Source organism: Eumetopias jubatus, unplaced genomic scaffold (assembly GCF_037043125.1).
Source record: "Eumetopias jubatus isolate StellerSeaLion01/CBP00866 unplaced genomic scaffold, mEumJub1_p1.0 scaffold_15, whole genome shotgun sequence".
Taxonomy (NCBI): domain Eukaryota; kingdom Metazoa; phylum Chordata; class Mammalia; order Carnivora; family Otariidae; genus Eumetopias; species Eumetopias jubatus.
Genome location: NW_028274821.1, coordinates 19,168,657 through 19,195,897, shown reverse-complemented (window position 1 = coordinate 19,195,897; position 27,241 = coordinate 19,168,657). Strand labels below are relative to the sequence as shown.

The 27,241-nt window shown below is 41.3% G+C and overlaps 1 protein-coding gene across 1 annotated transcript in view; it reads left to right on the top strand.

The window, feature by feature from the left end:
• Positions 1-27,241, top strand: part of GNA14 (G protein subunit alpha 14) — a 179,791-nt gene that overhangs the window by 76,218 nt on the left and 76,332 nt on the right. Inside the window, exon 2 of the mRNA XM_028090369.1 lies at positions 20,598-20,782. Coding sequence (XP_027946170.1) covers positions 20,598-20,782 — 185 coding nt within the window. The remainder of the gene's footprint in view (positions 1-20,597; positions 20,783-27,241) is intronic.

Below are 27,241 nucleotides of genomic sequence, written 5' to 3'. Positions count from 1 at the left end.
TTTTATTTTTAATTGTCAAAGTAGAAATGAGATCCCAGTTTGGCTTCCAGCACAGGGTAATAAACTCCATGTCTCTGAACAATTTAGAGTACGATGCTCACATTTTTCTGCAGGTTTAGGAAGAAATAGAGTGCAGCTCAAGTCTTCATTTTATAAATGTAGACCTTTCAGCTAAAAGTCTTATCAGAGAATGTTTTGACACAAGTATCTTGGGGATCTAAAATTTGTATTAATAGTTAATACCATTTTAAAACTCATGTAAAATGGATAACTTTAGTATTAGAAGAGCCTACAGGATGTGAAACCCTCGCATTGAGAAGAGGGAGAAAAAAGACTTTATCCCTGCTTGTGACAGTAAACTGATACTAAAACCTTTTTTTAAATTTTTAGTAAAAACTCTTAGGTTTACATTTTGACAACTAATATATGTGATACTCTCATAAGCAAATGAGAATGGGATTTTGTTTACTTTTTAATGCATGAGTGATAAAAACACGGTATTCCTACTACCCAGTGATGGCCCCCATTAATATTTGTGACTATAATTCCACTTTAAAAGTGTATGTGTGGGGCGCCTGGGTGGCTCAGTTGGTTAAGCGACTGCCTTCGGCTCAGGTCATGATCCTGGAGTCCCGGGATCGAGTCCCACATCGGGCTCCCTGCTCGGCAGGGAGTCTGCTTCTCCCTCTGACCCTCTTCCCTCTCGTGCTCTCTATCTCTCATTCTCTCTCCCTCTCAAATAAATAAAATCTTAAAAAAAAAAAGTGTATGTGTGTATGTATATGTGTGTGTGCATGCATGTAAGCATAAAAATCATCCAGATTGTTTCTGCCTAAAGGTAACACACTTGGTGGTGTTAATTATGGGATAAGCACTGGTCTAAGCATGTACTATTATCCCTCATTCCCATTTTCCTAAGGCCAGGAGGTTCAAGGTTAGACAGCAGGTGAGTGGCAGACCTAGAATTTGAGCCCAGGGAGCTCTCTTAACCTTTAATATACTCCCTTCTGGCAAAGTAGGCTTTATGCATTACTTTCTCATTTAGTGTACTAGGAACATCATTCCATGTCAGTAAGTATGCATCTGCATTGATTTTTTTGATTGTATGATATCTTCATTGGGTAACATCACCATGACTGATTGATTTCATCTCCTACCACTGTGCACTTTTTAAAATTTATTTTTTGATATTATGTATAACGTTGTCATCACTGTCCTATTACCTATATCTTTGCTACATGGCCAGCAATTTCTTTAGGTTACGTTTTTTATAATTCGAATTTCTGGATGACATAGTGTCACATTTTGAGTGATGATGCAAGCTGTCCTATCCATCACATTGCTGTGCACAGGGGGTACAGGAATGAATTGAAATTGTGTGTTTTCTGACATTCTCACTAATAGACAAATAGCCCCTGTGGTAGATAAAATATAGTATCTCGTGGTTTTAATTTGTACTCTTTTACTATAGTGAAGCAAATATTTTTTCATATGCCTACTTGGATTTTCTTTTTGTGAATTGCCTTTTTGTACTTTCTCTGTTGATACTGTCTTTTAAAACTTGATTTGCAATAGCTCTTTAAACGAAAAATGTAAATTCTTTAGGTTGGAGTAGATTTTCCCTAGCTAGGCCTTTGTTTTTTCCATGTTTTTTTTTTTTTAAACGGCATGTTTTACATTTTGTTTATATTGAAATAATCTGAATTTCCCCAGTGCAACGTTGGACAGATATTCAGCTTAACTTTCTTGAAGTCTGTTAATCATTGAGATTGTTTTGCATATACATCTTTAATTCATCTGGGATTTATTTTGATGGGCCATACAGATGTGACTCTTTTTTTCCCAGATGGTTAAGATCTAGTCACAACACTATTTACTGAGATGTCATTTATAAGAATGGCGGGTGTGGTGGCTGGCACACAGTTCGTGGGTAAACGAACCTTTCCTCACTTTTTCCCTGTCTGTCTCTTGCATAGTCTTAGGCAGAGGTACAGTGTAAGGAGCCTTGCCTTATCCAAGAGTTGGCTTGGAGGAGGAGAGAAAAAGAACAAGACTAATAAATTGAGGTTTCGCCATTTCATTAATCATAAATATTTATAAATTTCCTCTGAATGATGTGTGAGGATTGTTGGCTTCCATAAAGCTGGTTGGGGATTTTGGTAAGCCTTTTGGGACATACTTTCCCAGCAGGTCATGTCACCACTAGGTAAATGGCAGTGGTCCTTTCTGGATTCTCGTAATAAAACAGTAGATGGCAACCTTTAGAAAACCCTGGATTGAGTTACCCTTGGTTTTACCTGTCCGCTGACATGACAGAATTCCCTTGTCAGGCAAGGTTTTCATTGCTTGATGCTAGATAGAAAGTAGGTGAGAATCAGATTGTTCTAGGCGTTTTAATTCTGGTGCTTAACAGGACTAATTAAATTTGGTTATAATAACAAAATGAGGCATATTAAAAAACCTAAGGTAAAATGGTGGTGATTTTTAAATTAGCTCCTGTTTCTCTGAGGTATCAAAGCTAAGCAGGGCTGCACTGGTAGATGATTCTGGAAGAGATTACCTCTGCTTGCTGGGTGAACTGGGCCTTTTGTAGCATTTGATTCCTTTATTATATCAGAATATATACTTGGTGAGGTGATGTTGGAATTTGTAAAGGGACAGAAAGTAATTATTATAAATAATATACCATAAGGAGAAAGATCATCAAATTTACCAGCTGGTGTAACATGTAACATCCCTCAGAGTACAGGACCAAGAAGAGCTTGTCAGTTTCCAACTCCAGATAGTGAAGTTCATCAACAAATTCTTTGTTTTGTGCCCCAGACCAAGGCTTTAAAAACCTAAATCTTCTCAGAGCATCTTTTCTGCCATTATTTTCATGTCTAAATCTTTTTCTGAGATTTGCTCATCTCTCAGTCTCTCAAGGCCTCCACATTTTCCTCACTGTTCACCATAATTCACTGTTCACCGTAATTCACTGTTCACCGTAATTCCCCCCAAAACAAACAAGGCAAACCAGCAAATAATCCCTCAGAATCTGAACATTATGGATTCTGTTTTATCTTAAACCTTTCTGGAAATAATTGGCTGCCTGTGTTGAAATTTTTTAAATTAAGGCTGCATTGCCGATAATATCATTCTAAAACCACTACATGTATTTTCTAACAGGTATGCCAAGAAGAATGAAAATGACTTTCCTTTAAGAAAAACAAAGGACACACTACTAACCCCCCTTTTAAAAGATTGCTTCCCAGAGATCTAGTAGGAAAACAGTCCTTTTCATGTATTTTCTCTCTACATTTCCTCCTGTGGGCTGGAACTGACCAGACTTTAGGAGCAGGCAAGTTTCCACGTAAAGGGGGCTCAGCTTCAGTCTGTAAGCAGCTTCAGCACCTGATGGCCTGGAGACTTAAAGTTATAGGAAAGGATGGGTGCGTCAGTATATTTGTATGTCTAGGCTCTTAGTCTTGTATCTGTCACAGATGTACTTCATGGGGGAAAAGGGCAGGATAGGGTCGACAGAGGATGAGGGTCTGTCAGGCGGTGGTTGACCTGATGTCACGATCACAACAAAGAAAATTGAAAACCCTGCTTATCTGCAGGACAATGTTTTGATTATAAAAAGTTAGTGGATGAATGAAAAAAATGTATCCTCCAGGAACCCAAGAAGATGCAGAATTTGAGAAAGGAGGAGGGAGAAGAAGAAAAAAAGCAGCTGGAGAATGTACATCAAACGGTGTGAGAGAGCATTAGCCAAGGATTCGTGGTTTGGATTGTTGTTGGTTTGTGGACATGTAAGTTCTGCACAGAGTTGAATGAAAATACTTCACTAATGTGCCAAAGAGGTTGAAATCTTTTCCCTGAAGTCTGTAGTGGAAAAACATGCATCCATATATGTTGGAGTGGGGGCAGGGACAACCGGAGACTGACCAAGTGCCTTAAAAATACTCACTGTCTTCATCAGGAAAATCAGAGCTGAATTTTCATTTCCATAGAGGATGTAAAGCAGGAATTAGGCTCACAGTATCATAACCAGTAAGGGAAAATCTCAAGTCTGAGCTTGAGAGCTACTGTAACTAATTTTCCAGTGCATGAGAGAGAATATGGAAATGACTGTTTTACTACGCACACATTTAATATGCACTGTAGCCTATACCTAATCTTGTTTCTCCTATGGACAACCTGACTTCGGTGAAATTCTGCCAAGGCCCTCTCATTTCCATCTCCCATTAGATTCTGTTTGGATTTCAAAGTATAGATAATGGTTGGATCATAGGAGAATATATAAAGTGTGATTTAATGGCTACTTCAAAGATACTTTAAATGCACTTTTCATTAGTACTGTCAAATAGATTTCACACTGCACTGCCTAACTTGAATGTATTTTATAATCATGCATTTGGAAACTAGATATGCTCTGTGCTTATGGTTATTTGGATATTGATTTGAATGTTGTGACCATGTGACATCATTCCCAATTTTCTTGGCTAATATGGCTGGTCCAGAAACACTGGCTAACTCAGAAGAATCTTAGCACATTTAGCCAATAGTATATACCATCCTCACATGCTTTTGAAGTTTTCTTCAGCTCTTAGAAGCCCTGGGTGAAAACAAGTACTCTCTTTAATCTGTCATTTTTTCAGCAAATAACTAAAAGTCCATTATTTCTCTAATGGGTAGATCTATACCAAAATAGACTGAGACTGGAGAGTATGTCCTGCGTAAAAGTGAGAGAGAAGAGAATTTTGCCACTAATACGTACCTCTTCGACCCTGAATGCCCACTGAACCACTTAACACTTACTGGACCCAGGCATGGGTATAAATGGAAGCTGGACGTCAAGCTAACATCCCCTTGCCACTCCTACCCCCACACACAGTGCAGAAGGTTCGCATGCAATCACCCCGGTACATCCAACTTTTGTCCACACCCTGTCAAAACATCTGTCCCTTGGCTACCCTTCAAGACTAGGGATGTACCTTCTAGTGGCATGTTTATGCTCCAGAGGATGGATTGAGGAAGGGCCCACACAGGCCATGGCAGTGGGGCCGAGGCCAGGGTCTTAAGTGCCTGGATCATGGCTATGAAGCTAGGGAGAGAACATGGACTATAAGTGAGCAGGACCCCTTGGTCCTTCGGCCTCACTGTTCCACTGGGGAGTGAGGGAGGGATGAGGTTCAGAATAAGGCCTTTGGAAGCTTCTCTGTCCAACTCGAAGGGCGGCACTGTGTCGAGCCCTGGAAGATGAGAATAATGGCAGGATGTTGTCTTGCTGGCCCTTTGGTTTTTAGCCAGCATGCATTTGAATGTCTGTTCTGTGCAGATTGTTAGGCTAGGTGCTGTGGGAGGATACAAAATACAAAGCTATTTTTAATCTAGTTGTGGGGGAGAAAAAGCTGAACTGAGAATAATTACAAAACAACTGAAAAACAAGGGAAAATAACCCCATAATTGTCGAGTGAGGGGATTTGGGGTGAAATGGATTAAGTGAAGGGCATAGCTGGGGTGGGGAGGGCTGGTTTCAGGACCATAGGTTATGAGAGGTCATGGAGTTCAGGGCTGGCAAACTGCTGCTTCCAGGGCTCCAGCAGGTACCATAAATGTGTGATGGGACCTGGTATAAGACAGTGGGGACTAGGGATAGAATGTGGGAGAGTTTGTGTTGAACTAGTAAGTGTATGCCTTATCAAAAGACTTTCAAGTTGAAAGTTAAAAAGTTGAACAATGGTTTGGCCAAATAACATGGGGATTGGACCCCTGAATCTAAACTTGTGGGGTTGTTGCTGATGAAATTCAAGTTATGTTGCAGAATCTTAATTGCTCACCCACATTTACTCCTAATAAAGTAACTTCAGTGGAGAAGGTTGTTTCACATAAAACACGAGTGTTGGGGCAAAAACTTTGAGGAGAAAATTCTTGAGCATCCCAGAAACAGTCCAAAGGGTAGTTACAACAAATGGAAACAATGAAAAGCCCTTTTCCCTTTCATGTTGGAAGTATAAAAGGTTTGCTATGTTTAGAAAACGTGGAGGAATCCCCTAATATCCTTTAAATTTCCATAAAATCCTACTAGTAATTATTACATCAAGTTTCTTGGGGTGTTGAGCCGGGAATGACCTTTCTCAACCGGGTAGTGGGTTGACTAGAGTGCCCCCAATTCATGATGAATTTGGAATCCGTGAATGTGAGTTTATTTGTAAATACTGTCTTGGCAGATGCAATCAAGTGAAGATGTAGTCATACTAGATTAAGGTGGGCCCTGAATCCATTATGACTGGTGACCTTATAATATAAGTGAAATTTGGACACACACACACAGTGGACTGATGGCCAAATGAAGACAATGGCATAGATTGGAGTTAAGCTGCCACAGACCAAGAAGCATCAGGATTGTCAACAACCACCAGAAGCCAGGAGAGAAGCAAGGAAGAGATTTTCCCTCAGAAGCCTTTGTGAGAGAATAAATTTCTATAGTTCTACGTCACCCAGTCTGTGGTACTTGGTTATAACAACCTAGAAAATGAAAACAGGCACTACTTTCCTAACTTCCCCATTTATTAGAAATATCACCAACATCCTGATCTGAAAGGTTATGATTTTTGTTTCTATATTTGTCTTGCAGATGCATTCAGTCTTCTAAACCCTGAATTTCCTCCCTCCATTTCCACAGTTAGCACCACATATCATAATAATTATTTGAATACTGTTTTCTAGAATTAAAGTGACTTTAATTCTTAGAACCAATCATGACAGAAATGGTATTATTCTGCCTCCTTAACTGATGAGGAAACCGAGGTTCAGAAAGTTTAAGTAATTGGTCTAAAGTCACACAGTTGATTAGTACATTAAAAATCTAGAATTCCAGGAGCACCTGGGTGGCTCAGTCATTAAGCATCTGCCTTCAGCTCAGGTCATGATCCCAGGGTCCTGGGATCGAGCCCCGCATTGGGATTCCTGCTCCGCGGGAAGCCTGCTTCTCCCTCTCCCACTCCCCCTGCTTGTGTTCTCTCTCTCTCGCTGTCTCTCTGTCAAATAAATAAAATCTTTAAAAAAAAAATCTAGAATTCCAGGGGCACCTGGGTGGCTCAGTTGGTTGAGCATCCAACTCTTGATCTTGGCTTGGGTCCTGATCTCAGGGTCATGAGTTCGAGCCCTGCGTTGGGCTCCTTGCTTTTAAGCCTACTTAAAAAAAAAAAAAAAAAAAAAAACATAAATAAAAATCTAGGATTTCAGAAAGATAGGCCCTTTATCTCCAAGAAAGAAACACTCAACCCAAAATGAGCTCCTGGTTATAGTTATTTTGCCATAGTGCCTTCTCCATCATTCCAAAGACAAGACTTCAGGAGCTTGTCTGTATCATTGGGGTGAAATGGAAATAATCCTCAAATGATTCTCTCTTGCTTCCCCTCACCTTAGAGGACTAAGCAGCAAAGGCAGCTTAGTGTTGCTAGAACAAGAAGAGAGACTCACAATTTCTTTCATATGTTTAAGTACAGCCTTGGAAGAGACATCATATTGGCTTTTGGTGGAAAGTTTTTTTTCCTCCATAAGTAGGTCACTGGAGACATGTAATTAATAGAGATAATCTCTATTTCATAGACAGATTTTGCTTGGTTGAAATGACCTCTTTTGCATACATTTTCTCACTGTGTAACAAAGCAGCTAGTTGGGTAACATTGTTGAGCTGGTTTTACAGCAAGGTCAAAAAGTGCATCCTCCCAATATAAGAAACATGTTTGTTTTACTGGAAAGCTGCGTTTTGCCATCACTGCTGCTATAGTGGAGGTTTATGAAGAGGAAAATCTGGTTGGTGATAGGTTTTCTTACCTTGGGCTACGTAGTGAATTAGAGTTGTAACATCAGAGGATGCTGTCAAGTGTCTCTCAGCCCCACTATGACAGAGTTATACTAAGGGTGATCATATACTTCATTGTCCAAGCCAGGACACATTTGAGAATGAAAAACGATGTTATTACTAATTACCTCAGGATGACAAGTATAAACGAGGGACTGGTCCTGGGTAACTGGAAGATATGGTCATTCTGGTCATTTTAATCCACCCTGGAAAGGGAAGTCTAGATAGTTTTTGAAAACCTATTTCCACAAGCAGAGCTTGACGAGTGGGGCTGGAGATTGTTATTAGTTATGAATCATTAGACTGTCCCTTGGAAATTAAATATGTACATATTTAACTTTTTTGGGTATCTGTAAGAGACATGTTGAAAAATTATTACCCTAATGTTTTAGTTTTAATCATTCATGAGCTAATAGTTTTGGGGAGACAGAGACTCAAAGGGATCTGGGCCCGGAGGAAAGGAAACCAAGGAGCTGGCCTTCCCCACTTGCATGGAGACATTTGCCCTAGAACTAGTGCTCAGCCTAGGCACTGACAAATGTGCTCAAAAATGATTGAAATGACTTTAAGCACATCCTGAATTGGACTGTGGTCTTCCTTGATTCACAGTTGTGCACCAGAGAGGAAAAAATTTTTTTCAGAGAATGAAGCCATAATAAAGATAGTTTGATGAGAACTTGGAAGTTGAGTGGGCACAAACTTGTTTGTTGATTTGGGGGTTGAGAGCAAAATTATAGCAGGAGAGGGTATTTCATTTATGTTGGGAAAGGCCCCTCTGAATTGAATGATAGGAAAGATTCCAAGGCTGTGTGTCAATCAGAATGCTAAGGAACATGACACTAGGTAACTCTTAAAATATTCCGACGCTTATTGAGTATCTGCTCTATGCAGGTGTTGTCCGCAGTCCTGTGGTCCAAAGGTAGAAGAGAGTTCCTGATCTAAGGGAAATTACAGACTACTGAATACATATAAACATATAAACATCATGATAAATGCAACAGCAGTGGTATGCAAACAGATAGTCATAACAGGAAGAAGAGATTGAGCATTTCTACCTGGGACTTCTGGGGATTCATGGAAAAGGTGATGCTGGAGCAGTGTGAGCAGGAGTTGGACATGTTAGCAGACCGTTGCAGGAGAGGAGGGAAGGCAAAAAAGACATGGCCTGAGTTTTAAGGGGTTGATGACCTTGCCAATATACTGCTGTGACTTAACCCTTTTGTTCTTAGACCTTTCAAAGGTAAATTCACATACTTTGATCACAGTGGTGGGCTGAACACTACCGTATACCTATTTGCATATCTACCTAGGTCTCAATAAAACTAATACCGTGTTCTGCCAGAATGGTGAGAAGCACTAAAAGAGAACAGTTTTTTAACTTTTTCATCCAACGCAGTGATAGTGCATTGTACTTTTAAAACCCTGCAGTTTGGGAATTCTTGTGGTTTTTGTTTTTTATTTACTCTGTTTTTATTGTAGTTCCAATTAACATAGAGTGTTATATTAGTTTCAGGTATACAATAGAGTAATTCAGCACTTCCCTATATCACCCGGTGCTCATCACAGCAGGTGCACTCCTGAATCCCCATCACCTATCTAACCCACCCCCACCCCTCGGGTAACCCTCAGTTTATTCGCCATAATTTAGAATCTATTTCTTGTTTTGACTATTTCTCTTGCATTTTTTCCCCCTTTGCTTGTTTGCTTTGTTTCTTAACTTGCACATCTGAGTGAAATCATACGGTGTGTCTTTCTCTGACTTCTTTCACTTAGCATTATAGTCTCCAGCTTCATCCGTGCTGTTGTAAATGGCAAGATTTCATTCATTGTTATAGCTGAGGAATATTCCATTGTGTGCATATGTACGTATGTAGCTGTACATATGTGTCTGTACCCACGCTACATCATCTTCATCCATTCATCGATCGATGGACACTTGGGCTGCTTCCGTATCTTGGCTATTACAAATAATGCTGCTACAGTTTTCATTCTTAACATGATCCTACACGTAGCAGCACTTTTGTTTAAGTAACAATTTATTTTCATTTAAATTTATTTTTGGGGTGGGAGGGGATGGAAAGAAGAGTGGATCAGGGAGTTCCTGCTATTTTAGCAAGATGCTTTAGTGTTTCAAAATGGTGACCTAGTCTCCTTGCCTACACTTATTGGGACTTAAGGATTTTAGATCCATTCTCTTTTAAGAGCTTCTTTAGTTTCCTTTAAGTAACTTTTCTCTTTGCTGTGCTCTTTCTCCCCTTTTTCCTGAGCAAAACCAAACTTTGAGACGATGGTAACTTGGACAAGCACAAGTTTTCACTTGAAATTCACTGTAGTGTTGGCCATTTGAGTGTAGCATTAGCCCATTTCTATGAATTATTCTTCATGGAAAGACAAATACTATATGATTTCACTCATAAGTAGAATTTAAGAAACCAAACATATGAACATGGAGTAGGGGAAGAGAGGACAACCGGAAAACAGATTGTTAACTATAGAGAACAAACTGTTACTTCTTAGTGGGGAGGTGCATTAAATGGGTGATGGGGATTCAGGAGTGCACTTCTCATGGGCACCGGGTATTGTATAGAAGTGTTGAATCGGGCATGTGGGTGGCTCGGACAATTAAGCCTCTGACTCTTGATCTCAGCTCAGGTCTTGATCTCAGTGTTGTGAGTCCAAACCCTGCATTGGGCTCCACGCTGGGCATGGAGCCTACTTCAAAAAAAAAAAAAAAAATGTGTTGGATCACTAAATTCTACACATGAAACTAATACTACACTGTATGTTAACTAACTGGAATTGAAATAAAAACTTGAAAAAGGAAAAAAAATTTACATATTCGATCAAAGGTTGAGAGGCCAAAGTCTTATCTGTGCCCTGGTGTTATGATTTTTTGGTGAATGTTTCTGTAAGAATGGGGGGAAAATGTTACTTTTCAAGAGGAATGGTGAACAGTAGAAGATTTTAAAACCATTTATGAAAATGCTTACAATTTGTCTTTTTGGACAGTAAACCAATGATGAGTCAGAATCAGAGCAGATAGGGATCTCATGACCCTCCTTTCCAAGTGAAATGAGTTGTAATGAAATTGCTAATATTTTACCTGTCAGCCATAGAGTTTATTTGAATAGTTTTCCATGTTTAGGGAAAAATAATTGATGTTCAGAGCATTTTCCAAAAGAGAATTTTGTCACTAACAAGCATTTGATTCTTAAGATTCTGTATATTGTGTTACTTTTCCAGAATCTTAACACAAATGAGCTATTGCCACAGAATGAACAAAATTGTGTAAGTCTTTATGGAAGGGTCAGTTATAATGTTTGGTAAATAACTAAGACCTCTGGATCATGTGACTATATACAAGAGATCAATGACATAGCAATCAGCGACAACTATTTCCTGACATAAAGCAGTTAATACTGAGGGAAACAAATTTCATCGCATTTTTAAGGAATACCACATTTAAAACAAATTATAGAAATTTGGTTGTGTAGGTAAATAACTCAATTTAGAGTAAAAATTAGCCTTGTTGTCCCATTGCATTGAACTTTTAAATACACTTACGACAATTGTGAGAAATACATGGTTTTTGATACTTCAAATCAGAAAAACAATTATTCAGAAATTTTTGTGATTACCGTTGTTAGTGTGACTTTTTGGCTTTGCCTGGAAATAAGAACTCAGAAGTCAAGTTTGAACTTAAATACCTTCTTCATCAAAATGAGGCCAAGGATGACAGGAATGGCAGGAATTGCATAGGAATTGTTCAGAACTCTGCTCTTCTTGGTGAGTCGATAAAGATGATTTGGCAGACTAATGTGAAACAGAAAGACTATAAAATATACAGCATCTTTGAATTCCCCCCATTGTTTTAGTCTCAGGTTTGGTTTTTTTTTTTTTTTTAATCTCAAACGGTTTACTGAACCTCCTCACTTAATTTCTTTCAGCTTCCCCTTTTTGTTTCAAATCCCTGTTGTTCACCTCTTCTTTTGAGAGAGCAGCCATGAACCCTGTCTTCGATTGTTTCCAGTTCTCTGTTCGTAGGACATTGCTGCTGCTTCTTTGGTGAAAACTAGCACCTCCTCTGTTTGCAAGCACAGAAGCTGGAGAAGGTGACATGGTTGTGATGGTGACGTGGGGGCTGGGCAGAAGCAGACAGGACTGACTTGAATAAGTGAATCTTCATGGCATTCTAAAAATGTTTTCCCTCTAGAAATTGAAAAACAGAGCTCCTATGGGCATATTTTATTTATGCATAAATTAAATTGGGACTGGGTATAAAAACCGATCAAGTAAGTCAAATATGATATAAAAACTTGAGCATTCCTGTCCCAGGTAGATTATGTTAGTGGACGTTGCCCTTGAAAGAGCCCTGGGAAAGTGCTTCCCAAAGCGTTTGTGGACTGGGTGTATTAAAATCCCTGGAGTTGTGGTCAAAAATGCATATTCCCAAGTTCCTGCACGAAGTCAGAGATCAGGGTGTCGGCATGGTCTGGTTCCGGTAAGCACTCAGTTCAAGGTTTCAGACTTCTCCTTATGGCCTCACATGGTGGAAGGAGTGAGGGAGCTCCCTGGGGCCTCTTTTATTAAGGCATGAATCCCATTCACGAGGGCTCTATCCTCATGACCTAATTACCTCCCAGAGGCCCTTTTAATACCATCACCATGGGCATTAGATTTTCAACAGATGAATTTTGGTGGAACACATTCATTCCAATGTCGCAGTGAGAAATCATTTGGAATTTTCCCCAACGTTAGCCAGATTCTGTCCTCCATCGGTATCTTGAGAGCAGCAAGCACCAGGACGCTAGCACTCACAGGTGCAGGAACTCCTGCTATGTGGGCTGGCGGCTGCCCAAGGTCAGCTGTGAGTTTGGGGCCAGAGTGTCCCAAGTCGAGACACTTTCCCTGGGCAGCCCTCCTTGCTGCTGAGAAATGCTCCTGCTTAAAGATTTTACGAAAAGAATTTTTTAACTCATTTAATCCCACTATCAGAAAACCCTGCTATGGAACCCAAGCCTCCCTGCTTTGTTGGCACTTGGTCTCGCGTGTCCTCATCAAAAAGGGCAACCTGCAGGGTGCCTGCTCCTGTGTGGGGGTGTTTTGTCTACTCAACAGACCCCATCCAGGTCCTGAATCTTCTCTTGGCCAGAAACCTACTTCCTATTGCTTTTCATAATCACGATCATCCTGGTTGTCTTAGTCAACAGATAACCATTCCCAAATATGGATTCCTTAGGTCCCTACTGCATGCTGTGTTTTAGGCTCCAGAGATAGCAGAGAAATAAGGCCCTCTAGAGCCAGCCTGCTGGTCACATCCGTAGGTCCACACCCTCGTCTGCCTGTAGGTCTCAGATCATTTATACCAACATCTAGAATTGTGTCCCCGTTTATGTTTTGACTTATATTTCGTTCTGTTTTTGTCTTCTGTAAAGCTGAGCTAAAAGACAATGGCTTCTCACAGATGGTTTCAGAAAACATCCCAGAATATTGGAGACGGCTCTGCCCATCTGAGCAGCTTTATCAGCTCCTTGCTTTGGCTCTTGGGGAGGCTGTCTTTACAAAAGATTGTAGGTGAACTTTAGAACAATTGGCTTACTGTTCAAATGTCCTTGGTCTTCACTTGCAAAGGATTTATTTTGCTTTGGCCTCTGTTCCCTCTTGGCTCCTAAAAAGCAACTGTTTTTTTCCCCATGAGCTTTTCTGTGTATTTAAAATTAAGCTGAAAGTTGAATCTCACATTGCTTTCTCAAATCTCAGAGTTTAGAATTTTAGTGCTAAGACATTTTGTTGGCCCCTTTTCAGTAACATGAGTTTTAACCCTCAGTTTTTTGGGTTTTTTTTGTTTTTTTTGTATTTGAATGAGGTTCATGGGTAGAATTCCAGAGGTCCCTAGAGAAAAAAGAGGGGGAGATTCCTTTAAGTAAAAGGGCAAATTTCACAGAGAGAGGAGAGTAATTTGTATTATTTACCAAAATGTGATACCTGGATCACTGATAGACAGGATGTTTTCAGTTGGAATATTGCTGAAATCTTACGTTGTTACAATACATGGCAAATGGTACTCGTTTTTCACTTACAACATTCATGTTTCCTTTCATGACAAGCTGAGTAAAAATTTTTTCTAAATAAAAAATCATATAGGTGGTATATGAATATGGTAAAAAAAAAATCACAAGATGGGTATTCAGATGATGGCGTTTTGAGAGACAGTGATTAAGTAAATGCCAGTGGCAGGAGTCCTGTAGGATAGCCTGCAGCCCTGCAAGGTCCAAGGTGCACATGCCTCACCCACAGAAAGCAAGAAGCCTGTAGGGGTGAGTTTTAATTTGAAATAGAACACAAATTATATGAAATAGAACACATATGGCGTATGCCAAGCATGCTAAAGTAGCAAGCTATGTGTGTTCAGTTTAACCACTTATTGAGTGGCTATTCTGGGAAAGGAAATAGCTCCTATTTAAGGGGCTGGGGAGAGGCAGAGAGCCCAGGCAGAGCTTAACAGGGAGAGACTCAGGGAAGTGTGTGAGCCTTACTTGAGACGCAGTTTGAGCCAGAGAGCGAGGGGGCAGAGAACTGGTCCTGGAGCCTCTGGGGGGAGGCCAGAGTGCCTTACCAAGACATTACCCGCTGATTTCATTACAGAGGCTTGTTGTAGTAGGATGACAGCGAGCAAGAACCTCAAACTTATTGAAAGTTTAAAAGTACTTATAACCATTGTTGGGTGTTTTTTTTTCCTCCAAATACTCAAACGTTGAAGTAAAAACTAAATGGGGAAAAGAGCCATTTCCTTTATTAATATTTGGAACAGAATCTGGAGGTGGGTTTAATTTTATTCCTTTGCCCGTCTGGTGTTTTAACAGCGTTGGGTCCAGGAGTGAAAGTCCTTCCAGTCTCTGGGCCCCTCTGGGTACCCCCACCTCTGCCCCTCCTCCACCCTCCCTTGTCACCTCCCACCTCAGATAGAATCCCTTGGTAACCTGACACCAAATTTCACCTTCCCACCAAAGGCATTCCCCCTCCCTGTGACCTAAAAAGCTGCTCCCAGGGTGAGGGCTCAGGTTGTCTTCACTATCTGCTGTAGCATGGTGATTTTGGAGGGGAACCCGAAAGTCCTCACAAAGAGACAAGAAACAAAGCAGAGTAGACCCATGCTACTGACATGATTAGGTGGGAGGTAAAAGCTAAGTCACCTAATCCTCCAGTCACTAGTCATTTTCATTCTAAAACTCCTATCCTTTAGAACTTTTACTTGCACAAAACAAACAGTTGTACTCAGTGTATGAGTGTTGAGTTTCTGCTGACAACAAATGAGGAAAGTCAGCTCAGATCCTTAGCTTGAGTTTCTTGTTTCCTCTGGTTGGTCCCAGTCACAGAGGTCATGGCAGAGAGCGCTCCACCTTTCCCCTCTGTTGCCCGCATCTGCTGCTGGAAACATCTCACTTAGAGCAGAGCTCTGAAGGATTCGAGATAAAGTCCCGAGTGTTGCAGTGTCAGTACCAGATGAAGACTGTGCTTAAAACGATAAGAGGGTGGGACTTGACCATTTATTTGGGGAAACGCTCAGTGTAAAACTAGCACAAGGTGTTATCATGGGAAAGACACATACCAACACAGACCTGAATTGAGATCCAAGACCCAGCACTTCCAAGCTGAGCGACTTTGGGCAAAGATTAAATAAACTATGTAATCTCTCTAGTTTTCAGTTTCCCTTCTGGACAAAGAAGGTTCTAACTGGGGTATCCGTGTTGCAGCTTATGTGGGAGGCAGTGGACCTCCCACCCTGAGACTCTGTTCTCTGGACCTCAGGCCCCAGTGGAGCATGTCTTTCAATCTCTCTTTTGCCTTTAACCTGGCCTTTTTTTCCTCCGTGTTTGGTTTCTTATTCTTCAAATAACGGCAATATAGAACTGAAGAATATTTAAAAATACTGGTGTTTATCAAATAAGCGTGTATCTTTTTTTATTAATATTTAAAATCATTTTTAACATTTTCTTTTGGAAATGCTCCCTGTCCAAAAGGAAAAGTCAATGACTTTTAAAAACCGTTACTATGTTTGAGGCTGGTGTTGGGGTTGGCTTTAATCTCTTGTAGGTGAATGGCCTTTATAACTAAAAAGGTTCTCTACCTTGGTAGAACTTTGGGCTGAGTCTTGAGTAATTTTTCTGGTCGCAGGGCCAAAATCACAGCTTGCCTCGAGATAGTCACATAATCTCTCCTTTCACATTAGCTTCACGGTGTATAAAATGCAGAAGGGTTAGTATTTGCTTGGGATAAGGTAGCCCTGGACCATGGGTCAACCCTGCTGGCATGGAACAGAAGAATGCATGGCAGCATCTTAGACAAAAGGAGATTCAGGGACCCCAGGATCCTGTAAGAGCAGAGATCTAATGTAATCTGGGACTTGGGACCAAGTTCAGGCAGTATAAGGTTCCCACAGGTCCTCACTTTATTATATGGGATTTGGAGAGCTGAGAGTCATCATGAAATGGTGGCTTCAGGGGCACCCGATGTCACTGCAATCCTTTAGACAGTTCATGTCTTATTTTTATGTGATTGACCATGATATAAGACCTATAAAAGAAAACTGTGGCTTCTCACATTTGTTCCATTCATACCCGCATTTTGCCATTCTTTGACAGCCAACTATGTAGCAGACAGTATTCATGGTACCCAAATGTGTGACTCTCAGGCTTTTACCCTTACTGGGCTAAGTAGTGAAAGATCTGCAAACAAGCAATGACAAGATGGGACTGGGGTGTCCCAGGTGCTTAGAGAGCTCCACGGGGGCTGGCCCGACTGTTGAGGGGATGGAGGGGGGAAAAAATGCCTTCAGGGAAGGTGATACCTTTGGTAAACCTGAAGGCTGAGGCATCGGCAGCCTGGCTTCTAGCCCCAGCTCTGCATTGGCACCAACCTCACCTTGTTGGCTGACTCACAGCCGGTGAGTGGCATCTCTGACATCGGAAGGCAGCACCCACCTTTTCTGCCTCCGGAGGTGAAGTGAGGTAGCAGTGAGGCTACTTGTGAGTACATGCACCTGTCTGAAAGTTCTTCCTTGAGCCTGGCAGCTTGTGTTTGCAGGACGGTGGCTCTGCTAGGGCTTGGGTTCAGTATGTGGCTGTGAACCTCACATTTGTCTTTGTTAGACCAGTATAGCTGAGTCCTACTGGTCATGACCCTGATTTTTTTCCCCCTGACAAGAGTCTGTCATTAGTCTGATTGAATAAAGTCCTGTCTTTCTCTTGCTAATGGTATGGTTTTGCAGAGACTACTTAACTAATCTGAGCCCCAGGTTTCTTTTTCTTTTCTTTTCTTTTTAGTTTCAGAGGTAGAATTTAGTGATTCATCAGTTGCATATAATACCCAGTGCTCAATACATCAAGTGCCCTCCTTAATGCCCATCACCCAGTTACCCCATCCCCACCAGCGACCTCCCCTCCGGCAACTCTCAGTTTGTTCCCTAGAGTTCAGCATCTCTTATGGTTTGCCTCCCTCTCAATTTTCATCTGATTTTATTTTTTCTTCCTCTCTCCTGTGTTCATCTGTTTTATTCCTTAAATTCCTGACATGACTGAAATCATGTGGTATTTGTCTTTCTCTGACTCAGTGGACCTCCCACCTGAGACTCTGTTTTATGCTATTTCGCTTAGCATAATACCCTCTAGTTCCATCCATGTCATTGCAGATGGCAAGATTGCATTCTTTTTGATGGCTGAGTAATATTCCAGTGTGTGTATGTGTGCGTGTGTGTGTACACACACCACATCTACTTTATCCATTCATCTGTTGTTGGACATCTGATGAGCCCCAGGTTTTTTATCTGTAGAACAAAGGTAACAGTACAAACCTCGTAGGGTGGTTGCAAGAAGATAGGAGGTAGTTTGTATAGAATAGCTGCCACACAGTGACTACTCGAATAGTTGCCAATATTCGGAAGGAGGAATAACCCAGAAAAGGTTACAGAGAATCAGGATAAGCCTCCTGCTTGTCCACTTTTTGTGGTGGTTCCTGCTGTGATTGAAGTCATGCTGCTCACATAGCTCATGGGGTGGTTGGGAGGGGAAAACCTACCCTGTTGCCCATACCTGTAGTATCCAGGTAGTTGAGGTTGGGTATACTCTTAATTGCTATCATGTATTCAAAAAATACTGCTATACTACTCAGGTCTTTTAAGAGGAAGGAAATCCTGTCACATGCATCATCTTGAATGAACCTTGAGGACATTATGCTAAGTGAAGTAAGCCAGCCACAAAAAGACAAATACTGTGTAATTCTGCTTTTATGAGGTATCTAGAGTAGTCACATTCATAGAGACAGAAAGTAGAATGGTGGTCCCCTGGAGCTGGAGCAGGGAGTCGGGGAGTTGTTTAACGCATGTGCAGGAGGAAGAGTTCTGGAGATTATGCAACAATGTGAATGTGAATGTACTTAACACTTAAGATCTGAACACTTAAAAAGGAAGATGCTAAATTGTATGTGTATTTTAGCACAATTTAAAGTAATTTAAATGCTTCTTAAGCATGTGCCAAGTGTCAGACATTATCCTGCCACAAGAGACAATGCGAGTAAAAACAAACATGGCCCCCATCTCTTGTTAGGGAGCTTAGGGGCTGGTAGGGGAGACACGTGTCAAATGGAGAATGACTTTAATCAGCAAAAGTGCAACCAGAACATGTGCTACAATTGGTACCATGAGAACTTCCAGTCGGGGAACCTGACCTCATTAAGGAGGCCAAGAGCCAAGGTGAGCAGGACAAAGGAAGAGCATTCCAGGAACATGCAGAGCATGAGCAAAGGCAGTGAGAAGGGAGGATCTGCAAGAAGGCCAGTGTGCCAGAAAGTCGAGGGTGGAACGAAGCATATGTGAGAGGAGGCTGGTGAAGCCCAAGGGGCCAGTCCGCACAGCTGTGATGGCTGTAGTGAGATTTGTCTTTCTTCCTGAGAAGACTGGGAAGTTAGCTGTTGAGGGTTTTGAGTGAGGCTGGGGAGAGAGACAGCAAGGCATGCTTGTGTTTTGAAAAGGTCAATCTAAAGGAACATTTTTTTCTTGCAAGGAAAAACCTCATCAAACGCTAACAGGTGTATCTCAACTATCCATGTGGAAAAATTGATCGAGTCTCTTAAGTGTTTCTCAGGCCCTTGTGATAGGCCCTACCCTGATGTTTGCAGGGCCCAGGTAAGAGTCCACGTAGAGACCCACATCCTGTAAGTTGAAATAGTTACAGATTATAATCAAGCTAACAACCTATTATCAATCTGTTCTAACCTCTTACCATGATGTACATGTCTTCATAACTAAAATGTCAAAAAAGATGTGTACAACTGTGGTTTTTATGTGACTCGGGGTCAGCAAAGTATCAAAGATGATTGAATTTATCTATAATTGCACTGTCTGGGTATTCTGTTGGGCCAATGAGATATGGGTAAGTAGTAAAGATTTTATAATTAATCATTTCCTATTCCACGGTTTTTTGCTGCCCTTATAGAAAAATCACTAATTATATTTTAATTAAGATTTTCATGTAATTTGTGTTCTTTTGACAAACACTGAGACAACATTTTTTTGCACTAGATTTGTTAAAATATAATTTGAATACTGTATAACTCACCCATTCAAAGTTAGAATTTATCTTGAATCATTTTAGTTCTGAGATAGTTTCTCATTAATTTCAGTCTGAAGAAACTTTACCCTGCTGGGGGCACATCAACCTGAATTGTTACAAAATTCTTAGAGCAATACGGAGATTTGAAAATGGACCACAACATAACTTGTGGTTGTGAGTTTGGAGGAGGGGGAGCAAGAATACAAACATGGTAATGGGATCTCATACAGTAAATCCTCTTTTTTTATTGAGATCTATTTGACATGTAACATTGTATTAGTTTTAGGTACAGTAAATTACCACAGGGAATGTTAGAAAATATTTTAATTGCATCATAGAAATCTCTTTCACTTACACTGTAACTGTCATTGTCCTTTCAAGCAATATCTCAGTCTGATAGTAACGTGAAGTCCTGGCATATTGCACTCCTTATGCCTGGACATCTCTACAGATTTCAGGGCAGTAGGAATGGTTTGATACTGTAAACGGTTCCTCAACTGCCACGTGCAGGGGCTGTGAGTTTGGAGGAGCTCCTGAACTACAAATTGGAATGCGAGGAGGAGCAGGAATACAGACAGTTGGCACAACTGGGGATGGTGATTGATTGTGCAAGGATCACTTGTATTTGTGTATCCAAAAGGCGGGAATTGACAGGTGAATCAGACTTTTATCCTACTGCTCAAATGCTCTCTGAGTTCTGAGGCAGCCCCCATCACCATCACTGCTGTATTAGCAGTGATGAAACCCTCAAATGCCCGGGGCTTTCGGACAGTTGGCAATCGTCAGAAGGAACTTAGGACAAGGGGTGTGGGGGAGCAGTTCCCTGGGCCCAAGACAGTGTTAGTTACAAAAGCTGATGGTTAGAATTATTCCAAGGGACAGAGACACTCGTGTACCCCTAATTGCGTGTGTGTGTCTGTGTGTGTGTGAGAGAGAGAGAGAGAGATCAGGCCTTCTAAAGCACAAGGTACAAGGTAGGGATCCCTCTGCCTGGGGTCTAGGACACTACTACTGGCAGGCCCTTTCCAAGTTCAAGTTCACCCAATCAACCTATTCTTCGTAATACAGAGCAACACCGCCAGCGTGCTCCTTTGAAAGACCACTGACTGTGTTTTCCCCTTGTGTTGTCTTACCAGGAACTGGTGAAAGTGGCAAAAGCACCTTTATCAAGCAAATGAGAATCATCCATGGGTCTGGTTACAGCGATGAAGATAGAAAGGGGTTCACGAAGCTGGTTTACCAAAACATATTCACCGCCATGCAAGCCATGATCAGAGCCATGGACACTCTGAGGATACAGTACGCGTGTGAGCAGAATAAGGTAAAGCGCCGCAGGGGCATTGGCCCTAATTGTGGATGCATGCTTTCCTTCTCTAGATAGCATATGGCTTTGGACAGAGGTTGACAGAGTGCTTTGGTCAGAAGCCAAAGAAGCTCTGGAGCTCCAACTCCAGAAGAGTGTGATGAACTTTCGCTCCCGAGGGTATTGTGGTGGTCCCCAGTGATTCAGAAATGCAGGCATTTAGATTGATTTTTTCGGGTGCTGAGACAAGGAAGACACATACATTTACTCGTACTGCTAAGATGCCCCGTTAATTTCTCCACTGGCGCAGTAGAGATCTTGGGCTTTTCCAGAATGCCCAGTCTTAGGAAATAGTGTCATGAACGCCCTGCAGACCACTCAGAGCTATCAGTGGATTTTCCTTCTTTATTTTTGGAGCTAAGTGATGGTTTAGGAGCGTGATGCTTGTGTCCCAACTAGCATTAGGTCCTCATAAAGTACTAGTATCAAGCTGGTATTTGTTTTGGTATCACCACTGGTTATTTAAAATACAATTATGTTTCAGGGGCACCTGGGTGGCTCAGTCGGTTAAGGGCCTGCCTTTGGCTCAAGTCATGATCCTGGGGTCCTGGGATCGAGTCCCGCATTGGGCTCCCTGCTCGGCGGGGAGTCTGCTTCTCCCTCTCCCTCTGCCCCACCCCCCCCCCACCTTGTGCTTTCTCTCTCTTGCTTGCTCTCACTCAAGTAAATAAATAAAATCTTTAAAAAAATACAATTATGTTTCAAAACATAGGAAAATAATGAAACAGGAATGGGGGAGGAGGAGGCAAATAGGATTGTATATGGTATACTGGAAGGCAAATCCACTGGAAAATTCTCTGAGTTCATTAAGAATCTAGATTAGAAATAGTTTATTTAAAATAATTGATACCAAGATACAACATGACATCATGATAAAGAGGAAAACTCTGTCTCAGATGAATGTCTTGTGGGTCTACCAAAAAGAATTTAGCTACTAAAGTGCCAGCATTGCGTGGGCTTTAGTGTGGCCCCCAAGGACAACTTTATCATGAACTTGTAGCAACTGTATTCATGTATATTTTATATATGGTCTGCAAAGAGTTTCAAAGCAGTCAGTCTAAGTTTTTTATTATTCAGTGACTGAATTACATAGGAACATAGGATGCACCCAGTTTTTGACTTACCTTTATGTTGTGTTTGCAACCTCATGTCTTTACCACCATTTTCTTACACTTTTGAAGAAATGGAGGAATGTATCTTGTTTCACCCTTCAAAAGTGTTGTGCTGAAAAATGTGTGTATGTGGGGTTTGCTTGGAGAATTAGCCTTTAGTATATCTGGTGCCAAGCAATGTAAGAGGTGCATACTGAGCCATTGGGAGATTCTAGAAGTGACTGTGATGGTTCTGTGATACATTGTTTGGATACATGTATTGTATCTGATTGAAAGTGTACAATTCTGGAGCACCTGGGTGGCTCACTTGGTTGAGCGGCCCACTCTTGGTTTCTGCTCAGGTCATGATCTCAGGGTCTTGAGATGGATCCCTGTGTTGGGCTCAGTGCTCAGCGGGGAATCTGCTTGAGATTCTCTCCTTTTCCTTTACTTCTGCCCCTCCCCCTGCTCATGCTCTCTCTCTCTCGCGCTCAGATAAATCTTTTTTTTAAAGATTTTTATTTATTTGTTTGTTTATTTTATTTATCAGGCAGAGAGAGAGCACAAGCAGGGAGAGTGGCGGGCAGGGCAGACAAAAGGAGAAGCAAGCTCCCCACTGAGCAGGGAACCCGATTCCGGACTCAATCCCAGGACCCTGGGATCATGACCTGAGCTGAAGGCAGACGCTTAACCGACTGAGCCACCCAGGTGTCCCAACTCTCAGATAAATCTTTAAAAAAGTGTATAATTCTTTTTTAATCACTTATGCAGTTGACCCTTGAACAACATGGGTTTGAACTGTGTAGGTCCACTTACATGCAGATTTTTTTCAATAAATACAGTACTGTAACTGTATTTTCCTTATGATTTTCTTAACATTTTCTTTAGCTTCTTTGTTGTAAGACTACAGTATATAATAGATGTTCAAAATACGGGTTAATCGACTGTTTATGTTATTGGTAAGGCTTCTGGTCAACAGCAGGCCATGTAGTTAAGTTTTTGGGGCGTCAAAAGTTGTATGCAGATTTTTGACTGTGCAGGGGTAGGTGCCCCACCTCTTGCATTGTTCAAGGGTCCACTGTCCAAAGTATTTTAAAAATTAGGCCATCTGTGGAAATTTCAGATTATTTCAGAAAAGAGGTATGTCAGGAACATTCTTACAGAGATTTTAGTTAATCTATTTTCCTGTGTTGTAAAATGCATTTTGTTTCCCATACATGGAGGGGTGTTGGGAGAAAGCCTGTTATTTAGGGGATGGGCTTGTAAACAGATCCACTGGGAAGAAAAAGCTTAAATGTAAGTCAGTTCTGCTTACCTTGGCAACATGTGTTTGTAAAACCCAATTAGATCGAATCATCAGGGACTCTGGGTTTCTGTTTCATTTTGTTTTCCACCAAGGTCTTCTAGAGGTACTCCGAGTTTATGTTTTAAACAAAAACTTCTTTATGGGGTTTGGCACTCCACGACTTCCTCCTTTTCTCTTGGTCTTGATTCTTCTTCAAAGGCCACTCCTCTTGACCACGAATCTGGATTAGTTTCCTAGGGTTGCTGTAATAAAGTACCTTAAGCAGGGTGGCTTAAAATGGAAACACATTCTTTCCTGGTTCTAGAGGCTGGAAGCCTGAAGTCAAGGTTGATTGGTTCCACCTGGAGGCTCTGAGGAAGCCTATGTTTCATGCTTCTCTCCTAGCTTCTGGTGGTGCTAGATATCCTTGGAAACCTTTGGCCTGTAAACATGTCACTCCAGTCCCTGCCTGTTGTCACATAGAGTTCTCTCCTGTGTGACTCTGTTCTCATGGCATTCCCCTCTTTGTGTCCAAATTTCCCTCTTCTCATAAGGAGACCAGTCACTGGATGAGAGCCCACCCTCATCCGAAGGATGATCTCATCAGAACTTGATTATACCTACAAAGACCCTATTTATAAATAAAGTTACTTTCTGAGGTATGGGGCTGGCATGAATTTTAGGGGGACATTATTCAACCCTGTACAGTCTGCCCTTTGCCCCCCTCCCATTCATGTTAATTCCACATGCAAAATATATTTGTCCCATTCCAGCATGAACTCTAAGTCTCAAATCTAACTGAAATCTCAACTCAGAAGTTTCCAAAACTCATCATTTAAATCATCTAAATCAGGTGAGATTCTGGATATGGTCTCTGCTGGGGTCAGATTCCTCTCCTGTCTCCTCCTCATTTGCTGTATCTCGCTCCCTTCTCAATGCCTTTTCTCTTTCTAGTCCAAGTACCTACATTTGTGCTTTGTAAACTTCCTCTTATTCCTCAAAAAAATGCCTGGGATGAACCACAGGCTTACAGAGAGGCACAAGATTGAGTAGAAAGAACACTGGATTGGCTCCCAAAAATCTGGGCTCTGTTCATGGCTCCCCTGTGGGTCTTGGACAAGAGTCAGCAATTTTTTTCTGTAAAGGGCCAGAGAATAAATATTTCTGGTTTTCAGGGCCATATAGTCTCTTTTCTGCTCTGCTGTCATAGTGCAAAATCACCCATAGGAGAGGTGCCAACGAGTGAGTGGGCTCACTTGGAAACTCTATTTGCAAAATGTAAATGCTATTCTTATGAGCCACACAAAAACAGGCCACGAGTGGATTTTATCTGTAAGCTGTGGCTGCGCACCCTAGTCCTCGGGGAAGCCACGTAACCTCCCTGGTCTTACATTGTCCCAAATGTTAAATGCAGACAACACATGCTCTATCTACTTCCTAAGCCAACACGAGCAAAAGGAAGTGCTCTGCAAATGAAATGGCACCCCAGAAATACAAGGTTATTACTGGGGCAAGTTCAAAAACCAAAAATGGACTTATTGTTTCTAATATTACTTGCTTAGGTCTTTGTTGTCCATTCCTTCTCTGTTGTTTGCTGAATAATTTTGTCTGTGAAAAATGAATTTTTCCTTTCCCGATTCCAAAGGTGAAACTGTAACAAAGTACCATGCTCAGATCATAAGATAATAAAATGATTAGTGTTCATGTATTAAATCATGAGTTTAGGAAGCATGGTACATGTGTTCTTTACCAAGTATTGCATCACTTGAAACATACGATTAGTTAGGAGGGAGAGGAATGGAACCTTAAGTAGCTTTTTGTCTTACAGTCCGGGCAATCCTTTTCCTTGCTTATTACTGACTATTTAATTCCATTATCTTGTTTTTTCAGAGGTGGGAACACTTTCTTTAAAGTATGCAGAAAAGAATTAAGTGATTAGGGAATATTTATTTATTTGAAGGCTCCACGCCCAATGTGGGCTTGAACTTAGGACCCTGAGATCAAGAATTGGACGCTTTACAGACTGAGCCACCCAGGTGCCCCTAGAGGGTCTTATTTTAAATGTTAGCCATTTTATTGCTCAGCTAGGTTGTTAAAAATCTCTGCCTATTACTTGATAGGCTGCTTGTGAAAAGAATTCTGTCAAATTCAGTTCAGCGTTTGGTTTTTAACCAACATGTTCTTTTTTTTTTTTCCCCAATTAAGATATATAGCCTGGAAGATTATTTTCTTATACCTTGCCTGTTTTTTTTTTTTTTTTTTTTTAGGAAATGATTCATATGTGTTTGCTCACTGTGTTGATAAGCCTTAATTTTCATGAATGTCTCTCAAGAGTGTCATATGAGCACATAATAGAATTTATGACTTTTTGAATAAATATTACAAAAGCAATTGCTCAGTGGCAGGGCTTCTAAATTGGAGTCAGTTTATAACTCATGTTTACTAGTAATGATTTCACTGAAGCCTGAGAGCTTCATATTTTTTGCTGTTTGTAGTGTGTCCAGCTTGGGAAATTCTCATTCTAGGCCTGTCCTATAGTAAAGGAAATACTTTTTGTCCTTCTAAAGGTTCTGCAGAATCTGGGTGAATGATGGAGACTGAGCATTTCCCAAGGGCAAAGGACAGCTCTGCCTGACTTCTCAAAAGCCTTTTCGTTCTGTAGTCAATGATCCCTGGAAAAAGGAGTAAGGTCTACAGGCTCTTAGGCGGCTGACTCCAGCTTCTTCCCTGCCTTCCTACTTATGAGAGCTCTTCCCTACACTGGGGTCACCTCCTATTTGCATGTAATTATGCACAACTAATTGCAAGGGCTCATCACAAAAATGACATTTTTAAAAAGAGTTAATCATTAAGCAATAAGAGGACGATTTTGCCTGCCATTCCACGCCAAGTACCTAATTTATGAATCAGTGTTTCTAAATGTGTGAGGTCTGAAATTCCCTTCAAAAAGCATCTTAGTCTTCCATTGGTTGCTTTTGCTGAATTCCAAGGCACAGTTGAGAGGATGGGCTTGGGCCATCCTGCCAACCACAGCTGAATTGTAGGGTTGGGGGTTGGGGGGTGTGGAAATGATTTACAGGACCTCTGCTGGTTCTGATGGAAGTTCTGCAGGTAACAGGTATGCCTTTGTCACCAGTTCAGTGTCTTGAGTTTTGGCTCCCACATCGCCATCTCCTGACTGCTAGGTTTATCAGGCCAAAGGACATTAGAAATAGTCCTTCTCAGTCTTGGCTGCACTTTGGAATCACCTGGGGAGATTTGCTGCTGCCATCCAGGTACCACCTGCAGAGAGTCAAAGCTAGGTATTCTTGGAATGTGGCCTGAGCTTTTATATATTTTTTTATTTAATTTTATTATGTTAGTCACCATACAATACATCATTTGTTTTTGATGAGCTTTTAGATCGACTTCTAGAAGCTTCTCCAGTGCTTCTGATTAGGCACCCACGGTTGAGAACCAACCTAACATTATTTGGCGGTGTTCAAGCTGGGTTCTTTCAACTTTTCCATAATGGGGAGGGGGACTTCCGGTAATGTTTTCCATGGAATGACCTGCTTCATCTCCACCAGAGGGTGAATTGAATGGCTGGCATTGGGGATGTTTGTTTTGTCCAGCTGAGTCGGCTGCCTTGATGAGTTTTGTGATGGTAGCATCTCCAGGTGACCTATATGATTTCAGGGCAGACTCTGTTTCCTTTGAGTTTTACAGGGGCCTAGCACAGCCAGCCTCAGGCCGAGAGCTTCCAGAGATTGACGGGGGTCAGGGAAGAAAAGGGGCTATATCTTACTCTCTGGAGGCCATGGCACTGGTGCTTTCTCATCCTCCTTTTCCTACTATTGTTTACACAGAAATGATCGTTTCTTTTTTGGTCAGTAAAGAATCAGGGATGCAGGTCAGGTTGATAATCTGCTCAAGGTATAGATGATGTTTGTAGTAAAAATACCTTACATGTTGTTAAGTGGAGGTTCTACACTAGGAAAGGAAGTAGTTAAATATTTTTACTCACCTTTAATAGATGCTTTTATTTATTGAGATGGTAAT